Source organism: Schistocerca serialis, chromosome 4 (genome assembly GCF_023864345.2).
Source record: "Schistocerca serialis cubense isolate TAMUIC-IGC-003099 chromosome 4, iqSchSeri2.2, whole genome shotgun sequence".
Lineage (NCBI taxonomy): Eukaryota > Metazoa > Arthropoda > Insecta > Orthoptera > Acrididae > Schistocerca > Schistocerca serialis.
In genome coordinates, this window is record NC_064641.1 from 334,385,097 (window position 1) to 334,407,296 (window position 22,200).

Sequence of the window (22,200 nt, forward strand, 5' to 3'; positions counted from 1 at the left end):
GTATTGAAGACGGATGTTTCTATCGCAAAACGTTCGGCAGGGCCTTCTACTGTTGTGACTTCTTCCATCGATCGGAAGCCTCACGGCTGTGGTCGGAAACATCAAGTTGACGACACGGTTCGCAAAGCCCACGATCGAAAAGCCTACAACGCCGTGGCGGCCAAACAAAATAATCTGTTACCGGCCTTAACTACCTCCTGATGGGACAACGTCACAAATATCGACTGTCACTAGGACGTATGTTCTTTTTATTTTTTTATTTTTTTTTATTTTGTATAGCATGGTGCATTTTTTTTCTCTCGTGGCTCACAGTGTCTCTGTATTAGCACGGACTTTTCAGCCCACTTCACGAGCTTCTTCTGGTCAGATTCTTGTCCAAACAACCCATTTGTCATTATCTTGACATTTACATCATACAGTTGATAGCTGCTTTAAATACTGTCTTCTTCCCAGTAGCTTCGGCTCACCGGATGATATAACTTGCAAATGTTCTCTCTTCGTTCAGAACGTCATAAGCTAATCTACTACCAAATTACAGTTACACGTAAACTTTATTCCTATTTCTCATTCTAAATTTTAGCTATGCTCGACTAGGAAATGGTTTGAACCTCTTGTGCAAAACTCAACGACGGAACAAGTTTCGCATATCTTCCTGCCCAGGAACATGAGTCGATGAAACTTGGACCATACATATATGAGTTGCAGAAGGTAACTGTAGGAAATACGCCCTGAGACAACGGAAATAACCCTTCTATTACACTGACGTCAACATAATTCATGCAGGCCTCTAGGAAAACACAAAAGGCGGGACGTGATTCTCAATGGGATGTGTTACCACCGCAGACGGCAATGCTTGTTCTGCAACGTGCTCCCATCCTGGCGGCAAGGTTGGTACGGAGATTAAGCATTCCCGGGTTCGATTCCCGGCGGGGTCAGGGATTTTCTCTGCCTCGTGATGGCTGGGTGTTGTGTGATGTCCTTAGGTTAGTTAGGTTTAAGTAGTTCTAAGTTCTAGGGGACTGATGACCATAGATGTTAAGTCCCATAGTGCTCAGAGCCATTTGAACCATTTGAGATTAAGCGGTCAGGCGTTTCATTTCTCCACCAGCGCTGTTGACGGTCCTGTTGGTGCGTGTCAACGTGCTGCAGTCCCCCATTTGTCTGATGGCATTTAAATTGGGGGAACAGACAGGCCAGTTCATTTGTCGAATATCTTCTCATTACAAGAGCTTCTCCACCTGTGCTGTTCGATACGGTTGCGCATTGTTTTGCCATTCAGAAAAAAGAAGTCATAGCCTAATCCACCACTCAAGATAAACACGTGGAGAAAGAGTACGACATCGCAGTAACATTGACCAGTAAGTTTACCGTGTTCAAAGACTTAGAAGTAGGTAGGCTCGTGCAATATTATGCCTGCCCGCACATAATGCTTGGATCATCAAAAGGATCGTGTTCAACAACGTGTCTGGATTCATTACGCCTTCCCATCTCTAGTAACGTGAGGGTACATCCTACTTTGTCCAACGAGACAATTTTGGTGATCCAGGTCATGTGACAGGGTACGCCTTCCCCTAGTCCGTCTTCTCAGCGTTGCATTCGATACTGACTTCATTTTTGCGGATGACAACGCTCGACCTCACCGATCGGCGTGGTTGGAGGAGCTCTTTGAACGAACCTTGTGCCCAGCGTGGGAGCAAGTTTCAGATCATGCAAAACCGTCCGTGGTGACCACACACCCTGTTATGAGCCAAATCCATCCTCTCCAGTGTCGGTGGAATGATCATGAATCGCAGTGACATCAGGGTATTCTCTTGTCCGAATTAAAGTGTTATTTCTGTTTGTCTCATTGTGTATTTATTTTTTAAGTTCTTGAATACAGTGCAGCAGATATTTCTACGTATGGTCCATGGTTCATCAAGCTATGTTACATGTCAGTGATACACAATGCAGGAGTTACTATCATCCTTATGGTTTGCACACCAGTGTTGTAGCAAACAAGGTCGTTGTCAGTCACTGCTAAAATTTAGACTGCAACATAATTAATACGAGCAACGTTTACTTGTTACGCCCTTTTGTGTGTAGCTGTACTTTGATAGGTGGTTAACAAGCAGATATAGTTATCATATGCATTCCCGAACAAAACCTCTGGCCAGCATCCAAACAACAACCCTTGTGACATTGTAAGGTACACAGTGCTTGCTGCATGTGCCGTGTAACAGCCGTTCAAAGGGTTTCTGTACGTCTCTCCTACACTTTCCTTCTCTGCTTCTTGCTATATCTTTGAAATTATATCCTTCAAACTTCTCACATCATTCATCATTTCGCATGTATTGAAAAACATCTTCATCCGTTGACAACTAGCAAGAACATATCTGACAAACAGCACTCAACTCTCCAACTGTTGATCCCACAGCTCTCCTACTCCGTTCTCGATTATGACATGAAGCGCTGCCACATTGTGATTTCCTTTATCACTATCCTGGATATTCAGCAATCTGCCACTTCGAAAGACCTGACGTCGCTAAAACAATAAGTAACTCTACAGTTTAATCTAACCTACACTCTGCCCTCACTTATCCAAACAGCATAGTGCACATGTACGCCTTACTTCCTCGGTCTCAACCCATATGGTATTGGCGATACACAATCCCCGTTCTCACCCTTTTTCGTACTTCCTTTCTTCCTTCTCTTAGCACTCGATGCTGATATGTGTCACAATGCATCCAGAGAGCCCCAAAACGCTCGTAGGCGTCACATGTGAACCGTGTTCGCACTAACATCACCCATTGTCCTACCTGATATTGCTTCAAATTTCCCATAAGTTTTACTGCCTCTTCCTGAAGTTCCAGGTCCTTTGTGTTTGCCCCCTGTGTGCATTTCTATAATTCCTTTAGCGTCTTTGCAGAATTGCCAATTGAATTTCCACCCTGCCCAATTATCAGTCAGATTTTGCTAAACGTTGAAGAGAGCTTCCTTGCATACTCTACCTCATAAGGGGATACGAGGGCTAGTTTGATCACTGGAGTTGAATTCTTCTGTACAGTACCTAATAAGGGGATTGCCCAGTGATTGAGCGAACTTTGGAATTGTATCCTGCTATTACAAACGGCAAGCAAGTATGCCAGTCATTCAGGTGGGATTTGTTGTAGCAACTAAACGTTCTACCAATCGTTCGATATATATGATTAATTCTACCATTAGCTTCAAAACCCATAGCAATTGACTTACACTGAGGTTACAGAAGTCATGGGGTACCTCCTAATATCGTGTCGGATCTCCTTTTTCCTGGCGTAGCTCGATGCAGCACGGACTCAACAACTTGCTGGAAGTTCATTGCAGGATGACTGAGCCATGGTACCTCCAAAGGCGTCCATAGCTGCAAAAGTAGTGCTGGCACAGGATTTAGTGTTCAAACTGACATTTTGATTATGTTCCATAGATGTTCAGGGGGTGGACAAATCATTCACTCGAGCTGTCGAAAATGTACCTGAAACCATTCATGAACAATTGGCGCCAGGTGACATAGCACATGGCTATCCAAACAAATTACATGGCTATTTCGGAAAATGGAATCCATTAATGGCCGCGAATGATCTACAAGTAGCCAAACTAACAATTTACAGTCCATGTTAATTTCATGTAAATACAGACCACACCATTATGGAGCCACCATCAGCTAGCACAGTGCCTTGTTAGCAACTTGGATCCATAGCTTCATGGGGTCTGTGCCACACTCGAAATCTACAGTCAGTTCCACCAATTGAAATTCGGACTCACTGGACCATGTCACGGTTTTTCAGACGTCTAATTTCCTAGTGATGTGGTCTTGAGCCCAGGAGAAATGCTGCAGGTAATGTCATACTGCTATAGCTCAATAATGCCAAATTTCGCTGCACGGTACAAACGGCTACATTTGTCATATGTTCCACATTGATTTCTGTGTTTATTTCACACATCGTTGCTTCTCATTAGCACTGAAAGATCTATGGAAATGCTACTTCTCTCATTCGCTAAGGTCCGCAGCTAGTGGTCTCGCGGTCGCGTTATCGCTTCCCGAGCACGGGGTCCCGGGTTCGATTCCCGGCAGGGTGGGAGATTTTCACATGCCTCGAGATGACTGGGTGTTTGCGTTGTCCTCATCATTTCATCATCACTCATGAATGTGGCAAGTTTGGACTGAGCAAAGGTAGGGGATTTGTATGGACCCTGATAACTGCGCAGTTGAGCGCCCCACAAACCAAATATCATCATCATCATCATTTGCTAAATGAAAATCATCAGCCATTTCAATGTCTGAGGTGAGTGGTAATACCATCAATTTGGTGTTCTCATCATGCACTTGACACTGTGGACTTCAGAATATTGATTTTCCTAACGATTTACGAAACAGGATGTTCCATGCTTCAAGTTTCATCTACCATTCCATGCTCAAAGTCTGTTAATTCCCAGCATACGTCCATAATCACTTCGGAAGCCTGGTTACATGAATCACCTGAGCATAAATAACATCTCTGCCAATTCACTGCCCTCTTATTCCCTGTGTAAGTGCTTCTACCACCACCTGGATATGTGCATATTTATTTACAATGACTTCTATCACCTCTGTGTAGCTTCTTCATCAAGTCTGACATGAAATTACTACCTTGCTCTATGATCACTCTTTCAGGGACACCCAATTTCTGCAACCAGCTGTTCACCATGGCCTGTACCTCTGTAGTTGCTTGTTGATTAGGAGTGGTGATAATTTCCATGTACCTCGAGAAACGGTCCATAATCGCCAAAACGTAAGGGTTTTTGACAGGAGCATAGTCAATAGGATCTATAATAGCCGTCCCTATCATTTCAAAATATTTAGCTGCTTGTTGTAGCTTTTGTGATGGCATTTGCTGATGATACATTCCTGCTTGTTTTGGACATAGTACACATTCTTACACATTCCTGTTTTTACATATAGGTCTACATCCTCTGTCCTAGTTTTACATCAGTATTACTCCGCCGTCCTTCAATTCTTCACCCTTCAAATGCCTTACTCCGCAATACAGTACTTTCTTCAACATCCCTTCTCTCAGCTTACCAGGTACTACAGTGCACTGTATCAACTTAGTTCACCTACATAGCAAGCTGCAGTATGCAATGAAATGTGGCTGTGTTGCATACAGCTTGTATTTAACATCAGCAACATGCACCCTCTGCCAGTCGACAAGGTCAGTGCTTGTACTACCATAAGTTTCCTGCCTAGACCACTTAACATGCTTCTTCTCTGACTTTCGAATAGCTTCTTTGTCAAAGTCACATACTCTCAATGTCCATCTAGTGACACTGCTGGATGGTTCCTGAGACCCCAACTATCTCTTCATTGCTGTATGGCCATTTACTACCTTTAACTTCTTCCTTTACAAATAGCGTCAAAAGTATATGATCATGTACATTAAGCTTATCATCTCCTTCTCCATGTGGAGTAATTCCTTTCCTAGTTGTTCAGCTACTGAATAGTGTAAACCACTGAATGCTCTTCACTGTCTATGACTGGACTCAAAACACACCCCAGCGTGGGACTGAGAGCGTTACGTGATAGGACAAACTCCTTCCCATAGTATAGCAAAATCAACATAGACCTGAATCAAAGCTTCTTTCTATCCCTGTAGCGCAGCTTGACACTGTTCTGTCCACTCCAATTTCACAATTTTATTCCTCTCTCTAGCAACTGCATAAATGGCTGAGTCGCTTCTGTGAACATCTTCACGAATTCTCTATAATAATTGGGCAACATCTAAAATGATTTTCAGTCCTTGCTTGTTGTAGGAGTCAGAAACTTTCGTACTGCTTGTACTATCCTCAGGTCCGTCTGTACCCCATCACAACGACCTCTATGCCCCAAATAACTAACATCCACCAAAGCAATATGACACTTCTCTGTGCTTAAATCAGACATGTGAAATGTAACCTTCCTAAAACTTTTTGTAGCCATTGCGCATGCCCCTTCATATCAGCACACTTATATCATCGAGGTTTCAGACACCTTAGAACCCCGGCCAACAACTTTTTAAATGTTGCTGGAGCATATTTTCATTCGAATGGCATCCCTCAGTACTGGCAATGACCCAAGCAACTGAGAATATCATCTTTGACCGGTTTTCGGAAACCACCTCCAACTACATCTACATCTACATCCATACTCCGCAAGCCACCTGACGGTGTGTAGCGGAGGGTACCTTGAGTACCTCAATCGGTTCTCCCTTCTATTCCAGTCTTGTATTGTTCGTGGAAAGAAGGATTGTCGGTATGCTTCTGTGTAAGCTCTAATCTCTCTGATTTTATCCTCATGGTCTCTTCGCGAGATATACGTAGGAAGGAGCAATATACTGCTTGACTCTTCGGTGAAGGTATGTTCTTGAAACTTCTACAAAATCCCGTACCGAGCTACTGAGCGTCTCTCCTGCAGAGTCTTCCACTGGAGTTTATCTATCATCTCCGTAACGCTTTCGCGATTACTAAATGATCCTGTAACGAAGAGCGCTGCTCTCCGTTGGAACGTCTCTATGTCTTCTATCAACCCTATCTGGTACGGATCCCACACTGGTGAGCAGTATTGAAGCAGTGGGCGAACAAGCGTACTGTAACCTACTTCCTTTGTTTCCGGATTGCATTTCCTTAGGATTCTTCCAATGAATCTCAGTCTGGCATCTGCTTTACTGACGATCAACTTTATATGATCATTCCATTTTAAATCACTCCTAATGCGTACTCCCAGATAATTTATGGAATTAACTGCTTCCAGTTGCTGACCTGCTATTTTGTAGCTAAATGATAAGGGATCTATCTTTCTATGTATTCGCAGCACATTACACTCGTCTACATTGTGATTCAATTGCCATTCCCTGCACTATGCGTCAATTCGCTGCAGATCCTCCTGCATTTCAGTACAATTTTCCATTGTTTCAACCTCTCGAAGTACCACAGCATCATCCGCAAAAAGCCTCAGTGAACTTCCGATGTCATCCACAAGGTTATTTATGTATATTGTGAATAGCAACGGTCCTACGACACTCCCCTGCGGCACACCTTACATCACCCTTACTTCGGAAAACCTCTCTCCATTGAGAATGACATGCTGCGTTCTGTTATCTAGGCACTCTTCAATCCAATCACACAACTGGTCTGATAGTCCATATGCTCATACTCTGTTCACTAAACGACTATGGGGAACTGTATCGAACGCATTGCGGAAGTCAAGAAACACGGCATCTACCTGTGAACCCGTGTCTATGGCACTCTGAGTCTCGTGGACGAATAGCGCGAGCTAGGTTTCACACGACCGTCTTTTTCGAAACCCATGCTGATTCCTACAGAGTAGATTTCTAGTATCTAGAAAAGTCATTATACTCGAACATAATACGTGTTCCAAAATTCTACAACTGATCGACGTTTGTGATATAGGTCTATAGTTCTGCACATCTGTTCGACGTCCCTTCTTGAAAACGGGGATGACCTGTGCCCTTTTCCAATCCTTTGGAACGCTACGCTCTTCTAGAGACGTACGGTACACCGCTGCAAGAAGGGGGGGGGGGGGGGGGGGCAAGTTCCTTCGCGTACTCCGTGTAAAATCGAACTGGTATCCCATCAGGTCCAGCGGCCTTCCCTCTTTTGAGTGATTTTAATTGTTTCTCTATCACCCGGTCGTCTATTTCGATATCTACCATTTTGTCATCTGTGCGACAATCTAGAGAAGGAACTACAGTGCAGCCTTCCTCTGTGAAACATATTTGGAAAAAGACATTTAGTATTTCGGCCTTTAATCTGTCATTCTCTGTATCAGTACCATTTTGGTCACAGAGTGTCTGGACATTTTGTTTTGATCCACCTACTGCTTTGACATAAGACCAAAATTTCTTATGATTTTCTCATAGTATCCACTCCACAAATCTAACAGTCATGGAGAATTACTGGAACTACCGAAAGTTGTCAATGGTGTCTGTGAGTTGAGTATGAATGTGTTACCATTTTACTATTTAGAAGATGACAGTTCCAAGAGAACCAATACTTGCTCCAACCATTGGCTGATTTTTTGGGCTTGACCATGACAGCTGACACCCCCCTCCCGCACCCCTCCCCGTGGACTAGTATTCTACTCTAATATTCCATCAGCTACTTCATGGTCAACGAAGTTATTTGTAATTGGCTGTAAATGCCGAGGTTTATGGTATGCTTTTCGATATACTGGTGGTTTGGCAATTTTTTCGCTTTTGGGATTCAATGTTGCGTCTTGGACGTTGCTGGCATTTAGACCTGAAGATTAAACTGACCCTCTAATTCCAGAAAGAACCATTTCATATCCATACTCTCTGCTCCCTTCATGTGCTCTACCTCCAGACATAAATCAGTTGCATATGAATATGGCAAACACATAACTTGTCTTAATCAACTCTGTCTACGATATATAAATTTGCTACCAACAACTCCTCGGTCAGCTTCACCTAATCAGCGTCAACATAATCTAAACAGAGAAGTACCACTCTCCTTCAGTCTCTCTCCTGTACACATACAGATCCTCTTCTTACAAAACAATGTGAAATGTCAATACATCATTTTCTTCTGGCGGCTCTACGACACACAACTTGTCAACAAGCATCTGCAGCAACAAAATCACCCAAAGCAACTTCTTGGTGCCTCCAGGTATCATATAATGGGAAAAAGCCTTAGTTTTACTGTCCATTAAGATAGATTAATCTTGTGGCAGCCCTCTACTGGTGACAGATTCCCCTCGCCGGAAAACTCTTCCTCTAGCTTCCACTGTGTGTCGGCGAAGGTGATGGCGTGATGTTTGAACAAAAAGTCAGCCACAGGCTGTGCGTTAATCTTACTTCACATGAGGCGTTACTTCTACATGTTACTAAAAATTTCTCTGCCCCAACCCGAAACCTATAGGAAGGTGAGCTTAACTCCATCCTCTCTATGAAGTTCACAGTTCCCGCTAACACGTCTGGACAGGTGTGGACCGTTAGTTAATGCAAATGGCAAATAAAAGATTCATAGGGGAACTGCAAGATTTTATCAAATGTACAGAAGGTTTACAAACCGGGCAGGAGTCTCTCCCCTCTCCTCTGCTCCCTTCATGTGCTATACCTCCAGACATAAATCAGTTGCATATGAATATCGGAAATACGTAACTTGTCTTAATCACCTCTGTCTCCCACAGATATTTAACTGTCTTCTCCCATACAATTCCTACTACACTACTATCAGCCTATGCGTACCTACCTGTAGCATCAAAATTTAATGTTAACGCCGCTTAGTGAACTTGGGGTTTCCATTCACATTTTACGCACGCCTATTGCCCATTTGCCTGCACTGTTCTCCGCCTCTACAGTAATGTCGCTTGTGTCCAACGCCATCACACTTTTCACACTGAGGCTGACGACACTGCTGCTGGACGTGCCCTAATCGTCCACACCTGTAATACCTTACGTCAACGAAAAATACACATCGCTTATCGCACACTCCTATCTCTACATAAATTTCCTCTGACCCTTTAGTCAATCTGACGGCGGCGTGTACAACTTCTGGTGTGCTTGTCCGAACACTCCTAGACATAACGGGTGGCAGGCTCCTCAGGATGATGTGCAGTGCCGTACGTCCACCTTGTTGGAGTACTATCCTATTTGTCTTATTACTCTCCTCCCAGCCCGTAAGTCTGCACATTAACTTTTCCTCCTCTGTCATCAAAACTTTCTACTGTCTCCTTGTGTTTCTTCGTTAGTTCACTTAACTGCTCGAGGAAAATTCTTGTGCTGTTCGACATTTATAGCAATGCTGGAGCTCCTGCTTCAAAACTCCTGCCCGGTTTGTAAACCTTCTGTACATTTGATAAAGTCTTGCAGTTCCCCTATGGATCTTTTATTTGCCATTTGCATTAACTAACGGTCCACCCAATTCCCAAACTTTGCTGCTGCTTGCTGGTCATTCAGTTAGGGTTAGCTCAATCTGTTAGAGGATTAGCAGGCGTGAAAAACGCCTCCCTTTCCTCTTAGCTCCCTAATGCCTATTCGTCTCTGCTTTATCTGCCGACAACTACGCTCTCTGATTAACAACTGAACTGTTTCCCATTTGGAAACACTCTGTGCCCCTGACTATGCCATTTACCACAATACACAATAATGCATACACATTGACAGCACTGCGAAACAATAGTTTACACACTCATAACCATAGCATACTAACTCAAATCACTAATCTAATCATTAAAACCGTTTACGATTGGCATGCGATTTTATTCAGACTCAAGCTACCATCGTAGTACTTATGGTGTGTGTCGACCACGCCCCCTGCGGCACGTTCTGTGGGTGGCAGGTGGTGGACCACTGAGGCTAGCAGTCAGCCAGAGACTAGCTGAGACGCAAATGGCTATGCAGTTCCCGGGATGCGTGAGGTGGTATCTGCGCTGTCAGTACACGAAGCAGCTGCTTACGTCATTGTGTTCCAGTGACGCGGAAGTCCTCCCTAATTCATGCAGTGGACGCCAGCCATCAGAAGTGGAACTCGCCCCTGTGAGCGAGGGCACGTGGCAACAGGATGACAGCACAAGCACAGAGGGGCACGGGCTGGACTGCTAGGGAGTCGAATGGCTGCCCTCCAGGGCAGAAGTCCGCTATGAACTGAAAGGCGCTCGCCAGTGGGAAGCTGCCTAGTACAAGGAGGTGGACTCTGTTTCCTTAATTTGAATGGATACGATGAAGATCCAAACTCGTCGTGGGTGCTTGCAGAAACATATCGCCCTCTTCAAGTGGATGGCGCTTCCAGACTAGAATACCTATGGGAAGAAATGCTGGGTGTCTGGTTGTTATATACCTAGTTTTTGGTGTGATGTACCACTTATGACCAAGTATGGTACGAGCCCGTCTTTTGAAGGTGTGGAAACCGCCCAGCTGCTGCTGCATCAGTCCCGCCCATTTGCAGTCATCAGTACTGCTGGGCACGACCCGGCTCTCCCCCAGCGTGGCAACACACTGGTTGCAGCTTCTTAAGCTTTTATTTCCATAGTAGCAACAAGAATGTAGTCACTGCGCAACAATGATGACGAAAGCAATCTGGCAACGTCCGTTCTCCAGGAGCCTCCACACACGGATATGTCCATCATAATGGCTGCCGTCAAACAGTGAGACGCCTGAAGAGACGACGTGCAGCCACTGACGAGTCCAGGCCTGTTGGTTAGCGAACCAGAGTCCAGGTTCCTCTCTCTGCGCCGGCCGGTGCGGCCGTGCGGTTCTAGGCGCTTCAGTCTGGAACCGCGTGTTCGCTACGGTCACAGGTTCGAATCATGCCTCGGGCATGGATGTGTGTGATGTCCTTAGGTTAGTTAGGTTTAATTAGTTCTAAGTTCTAGGCGACTGATGAGTTCGCATAGTGCTCAGAGCCATTTGAACCTCTCTCTGCTGTCGCATCAATGGAAACTGCGGCAATACTCGTAAACTGAGTGTGCACTATGATCCATATGTATTTGCAAGGGTGGTATGTACACGTATCTTACTCTTGAAAAGTCGATGTTGTGACTCAAGGTATGGGACATTTTTTCGGGGAGGGCATACGACGTTGCAATTGGCTCCCCGTTTCTCCTGCAACAGCTAAGGCGGTCGTGGGGGTCTTTGAGCAAGTAGTAGTGGTTTCTCTATTTTTATCCCTGCAAAATCATGTTCAACTGAGTGAAGACTATGAAATTAATGATTATTGAGATGTCCCTTAACAAACCATTTATACTTCAATAAGATATATTTTTTAGTAACCATAAGCAGCATCTGGCCATTAAATCTCGCTACAGGTGGCTACACAAACATTTTGGTACTGTATCAGCATCGTCAGCAATATGTCGTCCGTAAATACGTAAAACGGCAACCATTCGCTTTTTTGAATAGTTATTTATTATTCCATGAACCTGTTTTTGAACCTTTTCAGGTTGATCTTCAGATGACTTTCTGGGAGTTACATCACTGTTTGTAACATAATGCTAAGTGCGAGCTCTGTGACAATAAGATGGAACACACTTTTGTCACAGAGCCAGCACCCAGCATTGTGCTGGAAACAGTGATGCAACTTCCAGAAAACCATTTGAAGATGACTCTGAAAACGTTAGAAAACGGGTTCATGGAATAATAAATAACTATTCAAAAAAATTACTGGTTGCAGTTTTATGTATTTAAATTCAATTAACAGTGAAAGGGTTCTGAAATATCCGTAACAGATAAATTACCGTCCGCTCATGAAACTGTTCTGTTCTAGTGAACATGTTTTGTCCCTCTTTGGACCTACTGAATTTTAGTGAGGATGAAATATTCAAATGTAAACACCATGAACAGACTACACTATCGGCTGTGACACACAAATACCTCTTAATGTTACTCATAACAGATGCAGCTGAAAACTTGTGCTTTACGTGAATTGTGCAACGACGTGGAAAATACGTTTCACCGATGGAGGATACCATGGAGGATGTAATACACTCTTTATACACCGTGAACCTGTGAAAGTGTCGTTCAGAAATCATATTTAATTTTTGTGATGACTTCAGTAAGAGAATATAATCACTAAACTATTCACGAAACATATAGGTTGCCAAATACACTTCACAGCAGCTTATACTAGCTATTCCCACATTTTCTGTGTGAGAGGAATGTGGCTTGTGGTCAGCAATTTATTCCTTCCATAGTTAAAAATCTTTAGAATTTGGAAAAAGTAAATCAATAATAAAAAGTGTATGGATAAAGTGTAGAGAATACTAGGCGATGACTTTTGCAACCCCTATGTAATGAAACTCCGCAACCTTCTAGATCATTATTCCTTAACTAATTTACTAATGCCATTAAAACGTTATATTGTTTCCCTGTCATTACTGTTCATCACGTAGAATGATACAATCTTACAATTCCTTATTATTACTAAACAAAAGCATAATTTGAATTCGATTCATGTATTCGAGACGTAATTAACGGCTGCGTTAATTTACTCAAAGTTTCATGAAAAGAATTTGTAAATTACATTCCTTAATAAACACTGAAGAGAGGCGCAACTTAATTTTCTGCGAAGCGCCGTCTTGTGTAATTTATTTCTTGACTTCGTCAGCTGCTGTCAAGCACGTTATCTTTTGTGTCCAACGTATCCAGTGAAGACACCAATTTCGTTAACATGCAGTTAAGGTTAAATAGTAAATTTGCGTACCCCATAAAACTGATTACTTCATACGCTGATTGGTGATAAGCTCAAAAGGTCTCAGTCTAACAGTCAGAACGCCACGAAACGTATATCTTCTTCTGATAACAGACTTTGCTTAAGCACTTGTTAGTAATGTATTATCATGATCAAACGTATCCGAGGGATCTGAATTGTGTTCCGCCTGAACTGGATGCATCTCACATGACGTAATGTCTTTCGGATACTGTCACCATACGTTACGTAAGTCATTTACGTCAGTAGAGGACGTTTCTGTGCTTCACCAAATGAGCTTTGTTAAATTACGCTTGTCATATAGGTCTCCAGTACTTTATTATAATGTTAACAGATCATAAAAACCATCTGTATGAACTCTTTTATGTTTTTCTTGTATTACTTACTTGGTGGATCACTTTATCACTGTGATACGAGCGAATACTCTAGAGCTTAGCTTTTGTCGACTTTGAAATTGGTGTGGAGTTATATTTTCTGAAGACAATCTTCAAATTTTTTAAATATTTTTTTGATATAATACAGCAATTCCGTATAAGACTGTCGTAGGAACCTGTTATTAATCTTTTGCATAAGATTTGGTGGATCGCATCATCGCTATTATAAGAACAAACACATTACAAACTGGCATTTCTGGATGCATTTCGAAGCTGATATGCAGGTTTACCTCCTGATTTTATTTATCAAAATAGTACTTTTTGTATGTTGGAATCAAACTGGATCAGTTATTTTTGTGCTTATACTTCATGACAGAAACTGAGGCTGCTGTACTTGTTGTAAACGATAACCTGTTTCCGTCCGTCTGTACACTAGTGATGTCATACGGTGACATGTACTCCTGCGAGTTGGTTGTATGGTAACTCACTCAAATGGTATGTTGACTAGAGTACGTTGACAAGGTGTTTTACTTATTGTTTTAAGTAAATCAGTTCTAATTCGGTAATTTTCTTGCTTTTTAGAACTGGAGGTAGCTATTTGTAGCTGATATCTGAATGTGCAGGAATAACAGAAATCCAGTGGTGTTACGGCTGATTCAAGCGTTCGTATTCTTCCTTCATTTATCAACGGTCACTGAACACAACTGTTCCTTATGGAATCAAAGTTGGTTATGAGTAGCATTGCTTATAGTTTAGAAAACGGAGCTTTAAACGGGAAAAGGTTTAACATTTGTAACATATAATTCACTTTGGATTTAATAGAGGGGTGAAGGAAGGCCGGCCGTTGTGGCCGAGCGGTTCTAGGCGCTTTAGTCTGGAACCGCGTGACCGCTCCGGTCGCAGATTCGAATCCTGCCTCGGGCATGAATGTGTCTCATATCCTTAGGTCAGTTAAGTTTAAGTGGTTCTAAGTTCTAGGGGACTGATGACCTCGGATGTTAAGTCCCATAGTGCTCAGAGCCATTTGAACCATTTTTGGTGAAGGAAGTGGAGGAATTTGTTCTCTGTATGTAATAAGTTCAATCGAAGAAATTACGTCAGGAAATAGGTATATCGCTTCATATAGTATCATTTTGACATGAATTATTAGTCTCATTCAAGTAGCTCAACGGCCGTAGCACTGTCATATAAAGGATAAAGCGCTGGGCTTCTCCGAGAATGGAACATAGAGACAACACGGTCTTGGATTCACAATTCATTGACGTTTCCTCAGATCTAACGAGCAACTTCGGTACTCAGTCCACTCCCATTTTCTTAGTGATGCGTAACACAGGTAAAAGTTTTGGTGCATAGTTTTAGGACTAGACTGTTTTGTTATATTTTTTCCAGACAGTTAAATTCACTATGTAAAGACGAAAGTAGTTGCAATTTCTGCCTGGAATAACCCCCGGGACTAAAAACATGCATATGACAGTTAGATGTCACACCATAACTTAAATTCATTCTGAGTATTTAACTGAAATAAGGTTGAACTATCAAGAGAATGTAGCAGGATAATAATTTAGCAGGATACTTCTGTATTACTGTAGGTGTAACTCGCCTGTCACATGGTTGAAAGACATATCCTGCAAAGTTCTATAGTCCCAATCGCGGAAAGAAGGAATACCTTTGCATCGCCGACGTGCTTCTTCAGTCAGGTAAAAATGCAGAAATAAAGCATTTGTTTCAGATACACGTAGAAAACGACTACCAAATTGAAAGATGCCTGAAACATGACAGGTGTAAGCAAATGACAACCGAAATACCACAAATGAAGAAAAGGGTAAATTACGCGGATGACCCGTCTCTTTATAGCTGTCATTATTTTATTTTTGTTTTAGTTTACAGGTTAACAGAATATTGACATAACAATTATCCAGGAGTATGTATTAGAATGCACCACCACTTTGAAAGTAAATAACAAAATAGCTTAATGCTCATTTTAATACTGAGTTCAAATACACCTAGTCCTTAAACGAAAAGAAAATAGGAGAAGCAGCCTCGAGTGACGTTTGCCACATCTACGCATGCAACGTCTATGGATACGATTAGGATGATATACATGGGCAGACAGACCTGCAATGTGTGGGGATTACCAAGAAAGCTGATGATTCATTAAACCAAAGTACCAAAATCCATTAAGAGCACTCGTTGGCAGCCAGATTATGGCTAAAACCTAATCTCTGTCGTGGAAAGGAATGGTCAGCAATGCGTGAACAGGATCAACTTTTTTGTACCCCACATACAACACAATCTCATCACCTATAGCTAATGACAGCAGTACACCCTAAGCTTACACCTTCCTTAACACGATTTATTTTATTCGCGGGTCACATGTCCCTCATTTACGAGGCGCTAAACCTGCCTAACAGATTGCCACAGCTCTTGCACCACCACTACTCAGCCCCCCCACCCCCCCCCACCCTACGTCCCCAACTAAATTCCATAGCGGATTTCTGATGAATTATGATCCCACACACAGAAACGCAACTGAAAGTTTTGTGGTCTTACCGCACTCGAAATTATCTTGGCAGTTCCCTATGGATCTCAAACGTTTGTCTTGTGAATCTGGTGTACTACCGAAGACAACTGCCATATCCTGCGCACCTTTGGGACCTAGATGTTGTTGTTGATGATGATGATGATAGTGATGTTTGGTTTGTGGGGCGCTCAACTGTGAGATTTTCAGCGCTCGTACAAATTCCCATTTTTTACTCAATCCAGTCTCTCCACTTTCCATGAATGATGATGAAATGATGACAACACAGACACCCAGTCGCCGGACGGAGGAGACCTAGAGACTTTCTTCTACACTCGACGAGGTATGACAACCAACTCCGTAATTCTGCGTGTTGAAAAGTCTCTTGAATTTCTTTGCGATTTATCCATTTTCACCACTCAGGTCTGTGGTAAAGTTTTATTTGCATCTTGTCTCACCCAAGGACATTTACACCAAAAGGCACTTATCTACAAATTTTACGTAGTTCCCTTGTTGTGAATGTTAGAATGGTTCGCCTGACGTCTCGGGCAATCATCGCATCAAATAGAGGACATGCGGCGAAAATAATTTTTCTTCATTAATAGTTGTGTGTAAATGGATGCATTCAGCTACCGTACCTTCTGCTTTTAGCTTGTCTAAATTACTAAAACTCTCGTAGCTCGTTCCGTTGTTCAGAGGAATTAATTTTCGTGTATGAATAGTAAAATGATCAGGAAGAATATCTCTTCTAACAGCTCGTTTGTATAGGTTGGTAGATAAACCTTTGCAAAGTAGTTCGGTATTCCTAAAGCAGTTGTAAAGACATTTCTTTCCCCGAAAATCGATAAAATTTATTTTCTTTTGTGCATTACCTTGTCATAGTACGTATGTATCATTTATTTCAACTATTCTTTATTTGTTAATACGTCACATTGTTTCATCATTCATTTTGCTACTGTTTTATATATTATATTGTACGAATATGAATGATCCGGTTTTATATGCTTTGTAAATCTTTGGTTAGGCTAGGAGAAGTACTGTGTCAGAGAGAGAGAGAGCGAACGACTATCGATAGCGTGCGAGTTGTTGTGGTATCGTGGCCGGTTCGCGGGTGGAGAAACGTTGCAACGCTCGGCGTGAAAGACGGTGATACGCGGAGGAACAATTAATGACAGTGCGTCCGCTGTGTTAATAGGAGATCGTGCATTATTAAGTGAACAGTAAAACTGAAAAGTATATCGAGTGTTTGCGGTGACGATTTTACATTCTGTGTGAACTTGTGACAATTAGCCGCCAACCAGACACCACTGCGTGTGGAGACACTAACTGTTAGAATTGCGTGAAAGTGGAACAAACCAAAATGTTAAATAAAGGAACAGTGCTGTTATTTGATCAAGAAACATTAATTATATCATCCAAACTGTCTTAAAGACGACGACGTAAAGTGAACTCATGTTTAACGGACTGTTATAATGATAAACATATGTGACTGTTTTCCTGTGGCACCATGGTGAAAGAACTGTGCGAAGTATTGGCATTAACCGGCTATACATCGTAAATACTAAATACATTTCATAATTCCGACCTACCCTCACCGCGTGATTAATAAACTTTTAATAATAAAACGTTGCGCGCATAACGACAACGAACACACTGGAACTATTATTATCGCTCCAGTGCTGCCAGCTGATTCGACCACAACGGAGACGTGGACCACCCACGTGGTAGTACGCTTTATTGAAAGTACTGCTAGGATTAATCTAGCACGACATTCGGTTTACCGATATGTTTTTACAGGAACCACACAACACGAAGGATAATCTGTACTCCAGCAGCGACTGAGTAGAGCTGAAGGGTGACACACTAGAACGTTAAGTCAATCAAGGAAGAGGTGACGATCGAGACATTTAGTGTGTTTTACCGTCCATGTTAATGCACATCCCAGAAAATAAATAAAATGTTGTGTTTGTAGGGCCTCCCGTCCGATAGATCGTTCGCTGCGTGCAAGTTTTTCGATTTGACGCGACTTCGGCGACTTGCGCATCGGTGGAGATGAAATGATGATGATTAGGACAACACAACACCCAGCCCCTGAGTGGAGAAAATCTCGGACGCAGCCGGGAATCGAACCCAGGCCCTCATGATTCACGTTCTATCGCGTTGACCACATTTTTTTTAAAATCACACTTTGTTCTATATTACTTGTGGCGGACGTCCGATGACATCCGTTGAGGTTCTTTGTCGATCCGTTCACTCAGTTTCTTACTATAGAGGGTAGCTAACCCTCTGACCGAGCACGCTGAGCTACCATACCGGCTTCAAAATATGTGCCGGCCGGAGTGGCGGTTCGGTTCTAGGCGCTACAGTCTGGAGCCGAGCGACCGCTACGGTTGCAGGTTCGAATCCTGCCTCGGGCATGGATGTGTGTGATGTCCTTAGGTTAGTTAGGCTTAATTAGTTCTAAGTTGTAGGCGACTGATGACCTCAGAAGTTAAGTCGCATAGTGCTCAGAGCCGTTTGAACCATTTTTGAAAATATGAGCCCCGGCCGGGAGTCGAACCCGGACCACTCAGCTACCGGGGGAGGACATGTTTGAACCTAATGTAACAGTACACTAATTTTTGACCAGTTATCGAATAGGCACGTAATATTCCGCTTTAAAAGCCATTATGTTTGTAAGAAAAAAACCGACCCCTTCCGCCGACACTGAGCAGGCGTGACGAGCGGTATTTGTCTGGATCGAACGGTCTGTACTCACTGCAGAAATGAAATGAAGCATGTCTGCCGAAACACGAGAGACACTTCACCTGACGACTCTTAGAACAGACACACGTTGTACAGACAACTAACTTGTTCTAAAAACAACTGAGAACGCTTCGTAAATAATGGGACGTGAAACGTGTATGCACAGAAGGAAACAGCCTTTTCATTTACCTGTACAGGTGGACCACATCTCTAAAATGCGACGTTTAGTCTCATTGTTCACTCAGTGGCACATGGGACACATTTTCTTCACTTTCATTTTCCATCACCAAGTACACATCGCACAACGGGACTTACGGGGCTTGGGCGCCACTTTTGCCCGATCTGGCAGCTATTTATGGGGTTATTTTACTGCCTACTACGATACTTACTGTAACAATGCACAGCTTTCATGCAAGAGCACATGACAGTTATTAAGAACAGAACATTCTTCCATCTACTGCAACGATGTCACCGTATCCTTATATGTTGTCTGCCATTTTCAAATATAGTTAATCATATCAGTAATCAAATTGACTATGACGTAGTTAGGAAGATAGGGCACACTACGTAGCCAAGAATTCGCAACCGGAAATGTCGAGACGTATAGTGTTTCCTTTTCTTCATTGTATGGAATGCATTTCAGCACAAATATCCGTTTCGCATAGCAACACTGTAAGAAACATTAGTCTTGCCAAACGGTGGCACAATATTTTTAATATAAATATAAACCCTTAGAATATTATTACCACTTGCTGTGAATTGTATATAACTGAGGTCAACTGCATTTAGAATGCAGAGGAAACAATCAGAACAAGAGCCAAGGAAATACCAGGAAGGATGCAATGGAAATAACAGTCTCTTGCACTGTAGTGAGAGATTGTTGTGTAACTAGCGGCCTTTACGCTGTGTTTCAGGTTTCTCGGGGACCATTTACCCACTATGAAGCGTCCGTACTTACCACTGCTATTGCTGGCGGCAACCACCACTGTTTTCGGCCCTGTTGTGTAAGTATTACTAACGAAACCAAGTATCTCTAGTAACTACCAGCTTTAGTTTCCACTCTCCTTCCAACTTACTGGTGCAGACCGTAGCATAGAATGTTGTCATGTTATATTTGTCCTTTCTGTTGAGGCTCTTTTAGTCAAGTATTGTGTTTTCCCTAGAATTAGAAACAGCAGCTGCTCACAAACGCTACGCATCCTCGCGCGCGTTGCTGTTTGCTCATCTGTGACATCTGTGATCAAACAGTCTCCAATATTTGGGAGATTCGCTGTGATGAATGTGCATTGCCTACTACCGATTAATATCCAAGTTACGTTTTGCAAGTTTACGTCATCATCCCGTAAGCTACCTATCTTACCGGAAGCGCACTAGAAAGTGAACTAGGATTTCGTAATAATTTCACTTTTACTATACCTGACCACTCGGGACTTCCGGTGGCATACATCAGTAATGAAGCAAAAGAACTAGTATTTTTGCAATATACTCACGAAAAGAAGAAAAGTTTACATTCAGGAATTGCGGTGATAACGTAATGCCTTTACAACATGTAAGCAACTATTCGTCTTCTGAATCCACTACGTTGTCACCTAAATGTAGCACCCACAAGTAACAGGTCTCAGTAAACTTTCCCAGTTCAAGACCAACCCTAATATCGCAAACAGAATATTTATTTTGTTTGCGGTGCGGATGAAAACGGCAACGCCAAGGTTTCTCGGCAAACAGTGATCCATTTATTGTCCCGAAGGCACAAGGCTGACGACGCAGTCTACCTACAAACCGTCCTACATAGAATTACCTGACAAAAGTCACGGGACTCCTCCTAATATCGTGTCCGACGTCTTTTTGCTCGGCGTATTGCAGCAACCCGACGTGCCATGTACACAACAAATCTTTGGAAGTCCCAGACAGAACTATTGAGCCATGCTGCCTCTATAGTAGTCCGTATTTGCGGAAGTCTTACCGGTGCAGGATTTTGAGCATGACCTGTCCACTCAATTATGTCCCATAGGTATTCGATGAGATTCGCGTTCCGAGGTCTGAGTGGCCAAATCACTCGCTCGGACTGTCCAGAATGTTCTTCAAACAAATCAGGAACAGTTGTGGCCCAGTGACATGGGGCACTGTCACCCATAGAAATTCCTTTGTTGTTTGTGAACATTAAGTCAGAGAATGGCACTAAATGTTCTCAATGTAGCTTAACATAACTATTTCCCGTCAGTGACCAAGTCAGTTCCATGTAAGCGAACCCCACACCATTATGGAGCCACACCAGCTTGTACATTACTTGTTGACAAGTTAAGTTCATGGTTTCGTGGCGTTTGCGCCACATTCGACCCTACCATCAGCTCTTAGTAACTGATATTGTGACTCATCTCACCAGACCACGCTTTTCGAGGTGGCTAGGAGAGGCGCTGTAGGCGATGTGGTGCTGTTAGCAGAGGCCCTCGTGTCAGTCGTCTGTTGCCATAGCCCCTTAACGCCACATTTCGCCGTATTGTACTAAGGGATACGTTCGTCGTACTTCCCACATTGATTTCTGTAGATATCGTACGCTGCGCAAACGCAGCTACTCCAGTTCGTGAAGTAAAGACAATCAGCCAATGCTTTCTCCTTAGGCGCAGTCAATGCTTGAAATATGATATTCGCGGCACACTCCTGACAGTGTGGATCTTGGAATATTGAATTTCCTAACGATTTCCAAAATGGAATGTCACATGCCTCTCCTTCCAGATACTATTTCGTGGTCAAAATATTGTCGTGCGTGTGTAATCAAGGCGATAACTTTTCACGTGAGTCACCTGAGCAAAATGACGGGTCTGCCAATGCACTGCCTTTTGTGCTTTGTTTACGCGATACTACCACCATCTGCTTATGTGCTTCTCGTTATCCCATGACTATATTTACCTCGGTGTATTACGTCAATGTGTAGACAGACCCTGGTAGCGCCGCATTGCGAGAATCCGCTGTGCTTGCCACACCCGTCAGACAGTAAATTACCCGTATCTTGGGGCGACGGTCCTACAGATCGTTGCGTACCAGTAGCGTGCGTGACATTCAGCGAAGTTCGCAGTATGTACGGATATGGAGATACTGTCATTTTATTTCAGGCTGCCCCCAGGACAACGGAATGCTTCTGTAACTCCCACATCTTATAAATAATTATGTAGTCAGACAATCTTGCGGAGACTGCCTCCACCTCTGACGTATTTCTCTAGTCCCTGCCAGACCATCGAAACCACTACACCCATCTGGTTGTACACCTACGCCATTCTGACGGCCGGAAGAACGTCTACCACCCCTCCACAGGACTCATATCACGCCGAACACTACAGTTCCTACTAACAAGAC

General features: G+C 43.0%; 1 protein-coding gene across 1 annotated transcript in view; it reads left to right on the forward strand.

The window, feature by feature from the left end:
- Window positions 1-22,200, forward strand: part of LOC126474444 (glycine receptor subunit alpha-4-like) — a 724,913-nt gene that overhangs the window by 103,973 nt on the left and 598,740 nt on the right. Inside the window, exon 2 of the mRNA XM_050101915.1 lies at window positions 19,764-19,853. Coding sequence (XP_049957872.1) covers window positions 19,789-19,853 — 65 coding nt within the window. The 5' untranslated portion in view covers window positions 19,764-19,788. The remainder of the gene's footprint in view (window positions 1-19,763; window positions 19,854-22,200) is intronic.